The sequence below is a fragment of the Tachysurus fulvidraco genome, chromosome 3 (genome assembly GCF_022655615.1).
Source record: "Tachysurus fulvidraco isolate hzauxx_2018 chromosome 3, HZAU_PFXX_2.0, whole genome shotgun sequence".
NCBI classification, from domain to species: domain Eukaryota; kingdom Metazoa; phylum Chordata; class Actinopteri; order Siluriformes; family Bagridae; genus Tachysurus; species Tachysurus fulvidraco.
The window spans coordinates 22,133,927-22,144,394 of NC_062520.1; the positions used below are offsets into that span (position 1 = coordinate 22,133,927).

Consider the following 10,468-nt stretch of genomic DNA (forward strand, 5'->3'; position numbering starts at 1 on the left):
TTGTCCAGTCATTGAGCGAGATGACCTTGGCCCTAAAGACGATGGCACTCAGGCGGTCACACCTTCAGTGCCTGTTTCTCCAATCAGATGCTTAATAGCTGTACCTCCTGGCTCAAAAATGATGGCACAAAAGAGTCGTTGTAAACGTGGCCTAGAGCAAAACATATCCATTTGGCCAGCATTTTTGTTCGTGCTTCATTTTATTATTGCATGATATAATTCTGTTAGAGTGGTAAGGCAATAAATGCCAAAGCTTCAGAAAGCAATTATTTCAGTCAAATGAATTGCATAAAAATCGAAATCACCCTAAATCATATGGCAAAAGGTGTCATGGTTTGATGAAACCAAGGAAGAACATTTTGGCCATAATAGCATACTCATGGTGAAGCATGGTGGTGGCAGCATCATGTAATAAAGCGTTTGTTCAGCTCGAACTGGGGCTCTAGTCAACAGGGAGGGATTTACAGATGGCTCCAAATTCCAATCTATTTTTGGTACAATACCTGCAGGCCTCTGTCAGACAGCTGAAGATAAAGAATGATTTCCAACATGACAAGGACCCAAACCACAAACACAACTCAACAAAGGAATGGCTTCAAAAGATCAATGTTTTGGAATTGGCCAGATCTAATTCATATCAAAAACCTGGGAAATTACATGAAGAGAGTTGTGCACAGGAGATCACCTTGCATTTTCATATCTTAGAGGAATAAATAATACAGTTTGTATGTACGACATACTAAAAAACAAAAAGCATTAACTGGAGCAATGACAAATTCCAAAGAACAAACCAAAATGTGTAAGAAAATAACAGAGAAATTGAACAGAAAAATTGACATATTTATTCCATTAAAGGAGCCTTTGTGGTTGTCCTCTGTCCTCTAAAGATCAAATTTCGGCTTTCTGCTTTTTCATTGTTGAACTGAAGGATTCCATTTATGTTTGAAAAACATGCTATTTTTCCTATTCACACATCACTACAATCTCTGCTGTGTGTTAGGATCTGCTAATATAGAGTTGTCAAGAAACTTTAAAGGTGAACATTTTCAAAACCATTAATCATCCTAAAATAAATTATTCAAGTATCACTTAAATTTTACCTACAGTGCACGTCACTTTAATGAGTACTTAAAGCAAATAGTATCTCCTGCAGTATTAAGTCTTCGACAGCATTAAGTATGCCTTCAAAGTACGTCCTTTGAGACTTTTATATTTTTTATATTTTTATATTCTACCCCTGTATAATAAATAAATAAATAATTAAATAAATACTAGATAGTCATTTTTGCTTTGTGTAGAATAGAAGGCATTACAAAAAAAAACTATAGGCTGTATATCAAGACTGAAATAGTCAATGCACAAAAAAAAAAGAAAAAGTAAAAAAAAAACTTTTTTTGTTGTTGTTGTTTGAGCGACTCCTTTCAGGGATTGGATATAGCCGCTGTATCAACATACTGCTATTGAAATTCAGGTGGCTTTAAAGCATCTGAAGTGGTTGCTTAGAGACAACAGTGCTGCGTCACATCTAGGATGGCCCTCAATAAGGAACACAATAATGCTCTTTCCATCTCAGGCTGCCTGATCTCCAAATGGGTTGGAGCTAAAATTAGTCAACAGGGTCATAAGTTTTCCCTGAGCTCATATGAAGTATATTAGCCTCCTTTCTATAGAACAGCAAAAGAAAGAAGTCATTGATTTGAAAATGGTCTTAGAATTATGGTATTGTTCTTAAACAGAAAAATGTGTTTAAATAGACGATAGGGGGAAAAAGCGAGAGTAGCAAATACAGTAATGGTGAAACAACTGACTTCCCAAACATCCATGGTTCAATTTCATATAATGCTCAATCATGCGTCTTAGTTTGCACAACAGTGACTCATCACATCACTCTCACCTCATTTCTGAGAAATCAGCGCAGGTTTTAGGCACACTACAAAAGCAATCCTCTTTTTAGAGTCAAAAACAGGAAGCTCCCTAAAGCCACCTCATAAAAATACCATTTGGAAAGGCTTGCTCAGAAATGTCAGCATTTCCTCTTTTAGACTATCACACTTCCCTGTCCAAGTTTCCCTCTAAAAAGGAACACAAATAAGCTCTTTCAAACAAATAAGGAAGTAGACATTGGTAATATAGTCTTCTGCACAGAATGAGTTAAAATTACATTTTCACACCAGTTGGGGCCTAAAATGGCATAGATAAGTGACAGGCATGGAACTCAAAAAAGAATAAATAAATGACAATAAAATGAATAAATGAATGAATGAACGAATGAACTTACGAACCTTAGCCACCAAAACCCGCTGATAGCGTCTCTGTGATACTGTGTATCATGTAAACTTAGCAATCTCACCTCAAAATCCATTTTATACGTACGTTATGGATCTATCCGTGAGTAAAATACACAATCTGAAGCATATCTCAGTCTTAGTGCTATAATAGGACTACTTCAGTGCAGTGTTTGTGCAGTGTTTGGACCACTACCAGTACCATTTCTCCAGTGTGATCCAGCTGGCAGAGAGCGAGGGTAGACGTGTCTCCCCCTTATCACTGCTACATCAGATTGTGTCCTTCGCAGAGGCCTGTGCTCCTCCTCATATTTCTGTTCTCCTTTATCTAAACACACAGTTGAACCATGGAACAAGTTTCAAGATCATGTATACAAGCTGGTTTAGTAGGTTGGTTTAGTTTAAACTTTATGTAAATAGCATATTCAGGACCTTCCAAAGATTCGGTCAATACAGATATATTACATGGATTTCATTCTTTTTTAAATATTGTATGTATGGCTATATTTTGTCTGTGTATTCAAGTCATAGAGTTTTTTACATTTCTGACTTTTCTACTGATAGAACACATTAAATTAGGACATAATTTATAGACTTGTTTTAGCGTTATTTAGGTTTGGTTTAAAACCATTCATGTGTCCAGATAATAAACTATCATTATGACAAAATTCCATGATAAACCACGATAAACATGTATTATAAATAGAATAATATAATAAAGTAATAATAAATAATAAACATGGACAGACCCCTTTGGCTCCCTGGACATAACTTTAAAAACAGATATATGTTGCCAATAATTCATTCATTTTTGAGGTGAAATTTTAATTTTATGTTATTTTTAGGATCTGATGTTTGCATCAGCTCCACTTAATAGCTTGCTGTTTGCAGAATACATCATTTTATATATGAACATATTGCTGTGGATTAAATTTTGTACTCCGTTTCACTTCTCTCTATCTACTTATATGTTTATCTGACTGTCTTTTGTCTACTCAGTTCACTCAGTATACTCAGTTCACATTATCACTAGGAAGGAAGGTATTTATATAGATTATATAATTATTATATATACTTAAATGATGTAAAAGACACAAAAGTCAAAATCCCGTGAACAACTTACCTTCCTTCTTCCTCATGGCATCCGTATACCAAGTCAGTGTCCCTTGGAGTGAAATGCTTCACTTCTCATTTCAGCATTATGAACTCAAAAGGTCATGCTTTCAAACCACACATGGTCTGTCACAACTCGGCCATGCAGCAAGTCACGCAGTAGATTCCAGAGGAAGTGAATATCCTGTGAGCATATGGAGGATCAGGTTGTTTTTTTTGCTGTTGTTAAAAAGGTTTATATGCGAAAGTTTAGTAATTCCCTTTTTTCCACAGCCTTATGGTGAGTTGACAGATATGAAACACTAGCCATGTGGAGAGTGAGTCATAATCTGCTTCTCACTCACTACATGTTCACTAACTCACACTTAAGAGTGTCACAGCCCACCATGCTAATGTGAGGATATTCAGAGATATTTTATCAAGAATCCCTAGAAATACTAGTTCATTTCTTCTCATCGGTTTTCTCCCAGAAACTCACTACATGGCCGAAACTGTGTGGACAACCGTTCATCAAACTCATGTGTCATTTTTGAACATCATTTTTCCAAACTCATTCCTCCTTTGTCATTATTAATAACCTCTAATCTTCTGGAAAGGCTTTAAACTAGATTTTAGAGGTCAGGCAGTAATGTTGGGTGAGTATTGATGCTGGAGTGCAGTCAGTGATCCAGTTCATCCTAAAGGTGTTCAGTGGGGTTGAGATCAGATCTCCTTGCAGGATACTTGAGTTCTTCCACTCCAATCTTAACACACCATGTCTTCATGGAGCTCGTTTTTTTTTTTTTTTGCACAGGGGCATTGTCATGCTGGAACAGGTTTAAAACTCTTAATTCTAGTGAAGAGAAATTGTACCTCTACATCCTGTACAACTGTGTGCTTCCAACTGTGTGCCAACATTTTTGGAAGAACCACATATGGGTGTGATTGATGATCAGGTGTCCACAAACTTTTGGCCAGATTGAGGTTTATTTTGTTCTTTTTGTTCATAATTAGCATATACATCATTAAAATAAACAGTTTGATTTAAGCATTTTATTAAGCCAGAGTGTGGCCTACTAAGCGAACTACAGTTTAGTCTTACTGATTTAATATCAGCACACAGGCGATCTATTCCAGTTTGCGTTGACATTTTATGGTTTATTGGGGTTTGTTTTGACAATCGTGTCCTTTGTAATAGCATTTGCATTTAGGTTTATGTCATTTGGCAGATGACCATAATCCCGGGTGACTTACAGAACTTACTTTGACTTACTTTGAAGTCTCTATCAATAAATACATCATGATACTGGGTCACTAGGTCATGGACTAAAAACACCATCAGTCTAAAAGCTCTTTTGGGGAGGAAACATAGCGAGAAAAGCACACAGACAAACCAGTTTGTATTGTCTAGTTTAAGATCCGTAGGACTTTAGATGTTGTTTGAAGACAAATAAATATTAAGTGGCTCCTTCACCTAGTTACCACAACAGAGACGAATCTTCATGTGTACTTTCTTTTGCTAAAGGATCAGAGGGATAAATTTATAATTAAAAGCATATCAGTAGCTTATTGCCCTGTTGTGGAACAAAGCATAACATCACAGCATGCAGGATATTTTCACTCTAGAAAAACTTGATGTTTTTTCCATGATGTGCAATGCCAAAAATTTCCTGGATTGTATTTCTCTCTAAGGTTAATCAGCTTTATGTCTTCTGAGTATGTGAAATATTTACATCTATCAGCATTTTGGATCTCTCTGACCTGCATGTTCTCTTCCCGGCTAGCATAAGCAGGATTTTTGTTGTACCAAAGGAATAGCATGTGACACTTAGTGTACAAATTACAAGAATAGCAAGAAACTGTATATAATAGCGTTTATTTGTCAGAAACGGATCTTGGTGGTTGATTGTTTAAGCTTGTAAATTATTAATACTAAAATAAAAATGCAAGACTGCATTTATGATTTGTTGTAGTTACAGCCTTCTCCTAGCTCAGATCAGATTATTTTAATGTCAAGAGTTTCTTACTTTAAAATACTTTAGGTACATTCTTAAGATACAATCACATACAATGATTTTATTGCAGAAGGTTGCCAGTTTCTGTATTATGAAGTCGTGCGTAGGTGTTCTTTCGACTGGTTGCCATAGTAATAACGTTAATCTGGGATCATCTGCATCATTTGATAAGAGATAAAGGAGAAGAACTATGTGTTCTTTGCCATGGATCGCGTGAAATGAAATGAAAATGAAACGATGTGAACACAGCATTAAGAGACTACAATAATTGTGGTCTTTTTCCCGAGCAACTAGCTAGCAAGCTACAGATTAGCTAGGATTTACTATAGAACCATGATAACACTTTCTACAAAATGTCCATCTAACACAAAACTGCACGTCTACACACCACAAATAATAATGATATTGATTCATGTTAAATAATCTTGAAACAAAGTCTTAAATTAAAGTATTTTGACAGGCTTGGCTGCTGAAAAATGATACATTCAAAATATGATCATGGAAATTGATCCTCTGATTCCCCCAGAAAAAAAAAACCCACTCAGTATCTCACAAACACTCACATATCAGGCTAGAGAACACAGCTGCATAGATAACATCAACTTTAAACTGAAACATTAAAGACATGAAATTGTAATTAGGTGCTGAAAACAAAATAGCAACGCTGTGTTGAAATTTCTGCACGATATTTTAAGCAAAAATAAGCAAATAACTAATCTTTAACTTCCATTACTGATGTGCTTTGTGTGCTTTTGTGATTATTGGCTAAGGTTCAGGACTGATCTCTCGGCTCTGTGCATGAGTCCCATTAATGTCTGGCACGTGTTGACTCAGAAGTCTGTTCTTCATGTCTTTATCTCTAATCAAGAGCTTTTTGTGTCTATGTCACTGCTAGTTGCATTTCTCTCATGAAAATTATGCATTCCTGTCCCTCAGTCCCGAAGCTTACTCCTACTCCCTCGTTTAGTTTGATGTCTCAGTGGGTCCACAAGAAGCATAAATGAAATAAATCTGATCAGCACACATTCCATTCCATCCTCAATCATGCAGCATTTTTGTCTCGTTGTAAAAAGAGCGTGAGTGGTGTAATGAATGGCGTAGTTTATTGCGCTGAGGACATGTTGGAGGAGTGGGAGAGAGGGTTTGCTGGTTTGTGCAGGTGGAGGAATGCCACAGTAGTGTTTATTCTGGCTCCGCATTGTGTCTGGAGCAGACTTTCCGGCTGAGGCTAAACATTTCCCCACGGCCTTTTTGTGCACTGTGCAGAAACCAAGGAGGTGCAACTCGTTATTGTAGTACTGGTTGGTTAGTGCTGGTTCTGGTTCTACGTTAGTGCCAAGAAATTGTTGAGCTCAAATACTAGAAGTGCTAAACGCAAAAGAAAATCCCACTAAAAATCCATCCATCCATATTTTTTATCCTATACAGAGTCACAGACAGTCGTGGGGATAAGCTAGCCTACTGGTTAAGGTGCTGGACTACCAATCGGAAGGTTGTGAGTTCAATCCCAGGTCCACTGAGCTACTACTACTGGGCCCCTGAGCAAGGCCCTTAACCCTCAGTTGTATAAAATGGGATAAACATGTAAGTCACTCTGGATAGGGGTATCTGAGAAATGTTTATTCTTTTACTTGAGGCACAAGATGGGGGACACCCTGGACAGGGGTCAAACAACAGAGGGCACAATCTCACACACACTACAGATAATTTAGTGAAGAAAACTCTGCTGTGGGTACATTTCTTTAGTCTAAGGGAGGAAACTACAGTACCTGGAGGGAACCTCGGAATCCCAGGTAGAAAATACATCCTCACAAATACACACACAGGGAAGAGGTGTGAATTGAACCCCTAACCCTGGAGGTGTGAGGCAAACATGCTAAGACATGCTACAACATGAATATGCTACAAAATGAAAAATGTATTTTTTCCTTATTTTTAAATCAATCATCTAACATTTTATAGAATCATTCTTTCATTCATTTTCTACCGCTTATCCGAACTTCTTGGGTCACGGGGAGCCTGTGCCTATCTCAGGCGTCATCGGGCATCAAGGCAGGATACACCCTGGACAGAGTGCTTGACAAGTGCTTGAATCATGACGATTTCATTTTTTTTTTACAGAAACAGTGAACAAAGAGTTGAAATGGTGAGAACACACACACACACACACACACACACACACACACACACACACACACACACACACACACACACACACACCAGTTGCTCACACTTTAAGTTGGACGTCAGGAAGAGGAATACTGCCCCCTTCTGTCTGAAGTATGAACAGAACACAGGTTTGCTTACATGCTAGTGGACTTCAAAAACAGCTCAATTTTATTTATCAACCATAAAAGAACATTTCACAGAATTCAAACACACAGTTCAGTTTAATATTATAAATGACATGTCAAAGCAGCCGAAAGCAAGGAGAACACCAGCCATCTAACTACTGATGGCTACTGGGTTAGCAGGAGGACAGGGACACTTTTATCTCTCCAGAAGGTGGATGGACACACCATTAGCTCCAATTTTATGCAGATTTGTCATTGTCATAAATCCACAGCTGTTGGGGATATTCACAATTTCATGTGTCACTTCAAATGCATTCCTTTCAGTCTCGTGCTCCTCCGCAGCTCTGCTTGATCTGTATATAAATGTCTTCACACCGCATCAGGAACGGCCTGCTCATCCCCTTCTTCTGAACAATGGAGGCCCTGTGTTTTGCTTCACATGTGTAACGTGGTAATCAAAGGTGTCCTCTGTACACTGGTGGAGTGTGTCATTAGTGTTCTGGTTTGATTCGTGTCTATTCTATTGGAGTAGCTGAGAGAGACATAATGGTCTGTGGTCAGCCAAAGAGAGAGAGAGAGAAAGGAAGAGAGAGAGAGAGAGAGAGAGAGAGAGAGAGAGAGAGAGAGAGAGAGAGAGAGAGAGAGAGAGAGCGTCTATGATGTCTTCTTTCCAGCTGTTTGCTATTTCTCATAATGACAGCCTGGGAATCTCCCAAGTTGAAGTAAAGATTGTGAGATTGTAGCTCGGCTCGTAGGTGTTTTCCCTCTACATTCTGTACTCATCACTTCCGACAGTAAACTGGTGTCAAGTGTAGGGTAGGTACCCGATTGTTGCCTTTTGTGGGTGAAAATGATTCACCACTGAGAGAGAAAAATAATACAGACATAACAAAGTTGTTTCTTGAAGCTGTACACAATGACAGCCTAGTATTATTACCTGGATTTAGGTCATAATCTGACATACATTGTACCACTCCACTGATTTCATTATAAACCCTGTGTGTGATTCATACTTACAGCATCATGGAATGTTTCACAGTTCAGCAGAATAACGGAAAATTATTGTGATGACTTTCCAACCAGTATCCAAAATTAGTTATTCAGTCCATTTGTCAGACTGGAAAGCTTAAAAAACAAAAAGCCAAATACAGATCTACAAAATACATAGATTTCTAACAGGCAGAGAGCTTTTACTTTGGGAGGAAACAGGAGGAAACCCTGTTTCCCCCTGCATGCAAACTCCATGCAGACATTGGGAGACAGGATTCAAACCCCAAAACACTAAGCACCATGCTTCATAAAACCTTTCATTAACCACTTGTATTTGTTTACTATCTACAGTGAACAAACAGTAAATGTATGTAGAGTAGTATTGACTGTGTTGGATATAAATCTGAAGGTCAGTGTCTGAAAATGTCCAAACATTTTGTGATTCTCCTTCAGTAAAACCATAATGAAGACCATAAAAGGCCATGAAGAGGGCTTAAGAACTAAATGTCCCCTTTTCTTGAGAATCCACGTATTAAGAGTAACACACTACCAGCCAGAAGTTAGTCATGGTTTCGGACTGACACGAGTTAAACTTACGCAACACTAGATATCCAGTGTGATTGCTGACTCCGGTCCAGAGCGGCCTGTTTTACTGCGGTTTGTGTTCCCTGTGGTTCCTCTTAGTCTAGTTGTAAGTCAGTCTGTTTTCATCACTCGGGTATTCCCAATAATCACCATGTTCAAATTCCCCGTCACATTCAGCCATCCTATGTGCAAGATGATTATGTGATTTTGCACCAAAATGTTGCAAAAATGAATGACGCGTAATGTTTAGTTGCTCCTGTGAGCAAACCACATGAACAAATCCTTCTTTCTTTCTGTTTCTCTTAACATGTCCTTCTTTCTTTCTGTTTCTCTTCTCCTTCATTCTTTCTGTTTCTCTTAAATTTGCCGGACTGTATTTCTCTACATTTATACTGTCTATTGTAGAGCAGTAGATTCTAGCATGTGAATAAGGATGTGTGGCTTCCTAAAGCAAGCAAATAGTCATAGTATATTGCGTCTAAGTGGAAATACTGCTCTATCCAGCTCTTGTGTAGTGAGCATCCCTGAAGCCATTAGAGGGAGCCACTGCACTTTAAACTGTGGTTATTTGTAGGAAATGTCAGCTTTACTATCCTAAATAGTCAGACATTGTAACCACAGGGACAGACAGTCTTTAGACTACAATAACCACATCCTTCACTCATCTCTTTGGAGTAAAAATATGACACTCATATGAAATCACATGAAAAGCCTAATCAAATTACAGTTGGACGTCTCAGAGGCTCAGAAAGCGCTGTTCTTCTTCCTGTTGGCACAGGAAACCGGTTCATAAGTCATCTTGGAGAAAGGCTAGACTGTCTAAAAGGCATTGTGAGGATGAACCATGTGTCAGTCTGAACAAAAACCCCAATGTTTACTGTGATGCACACAGAGAGCTCATTCTAGCAAGTACTCCATTTTAGTTTCCCCCTTAAGACCAGCTCACAGCAAACAACTCTTTAATATCTACAGTATAAACGTAGAAGTGTAGGTTACTATATCAACAACAGTCCACTGCATAATTTGCCTGCAGCTGAATATATCTATTGTAAGGCCATAAAGTGTTTACGTGCATAAGTTTGGTGGCTTAGGTGTAAGGCTTAGGCTTGTCCTCACAAACAGGTGTTTTAGTGATAACAGTAAGAGCAATAGCTTTCAGGATCATGTGAAATCCAAACCGTGCCAAATACATGAATAAGAGCACGGC

At 38.2% G+C, this 10,468-nt stretch overlaps 1 protein-coding gene across 3 annotated transcripts in view; it reads right to left on the reverse strand.

Moving 5' to 3' along the window:
- Nucleotides 1-3,561, reverse strand: part of hdac9b (histone deacetylase 9b) — a 36,457-nt gene extending 32,896 nt beyond the window's left edge. The window contains exons 1-2 of one of the 3 annotated variants that reach the window (XM_047811313.1): nt 3,409-3,561; nt 2,488-2,613 (exon numbers count right to left, since the gene is read on the reverse strand). In XM_047811313.1, coding sequence (XP_047667269.1) covers nt 2,488-2,613; nt 3,409-3,424 — 142 coding nt within the window. In that variant the 5' untranslated portion in view covers nt 3,425-3,561. Of the gene's footprint in view, nt 1-2,282; nt 2,414-2,487; nt 2,614-3,408 lie in introns of those variants that run through there. The other 2 variants (XM_047811312.1, XM_047811315.1) reach the window with 2 other exon arrangements.
- Between the last annotated feature and the right edge of the window lie 6,907 nt (nt 3,562-10,468).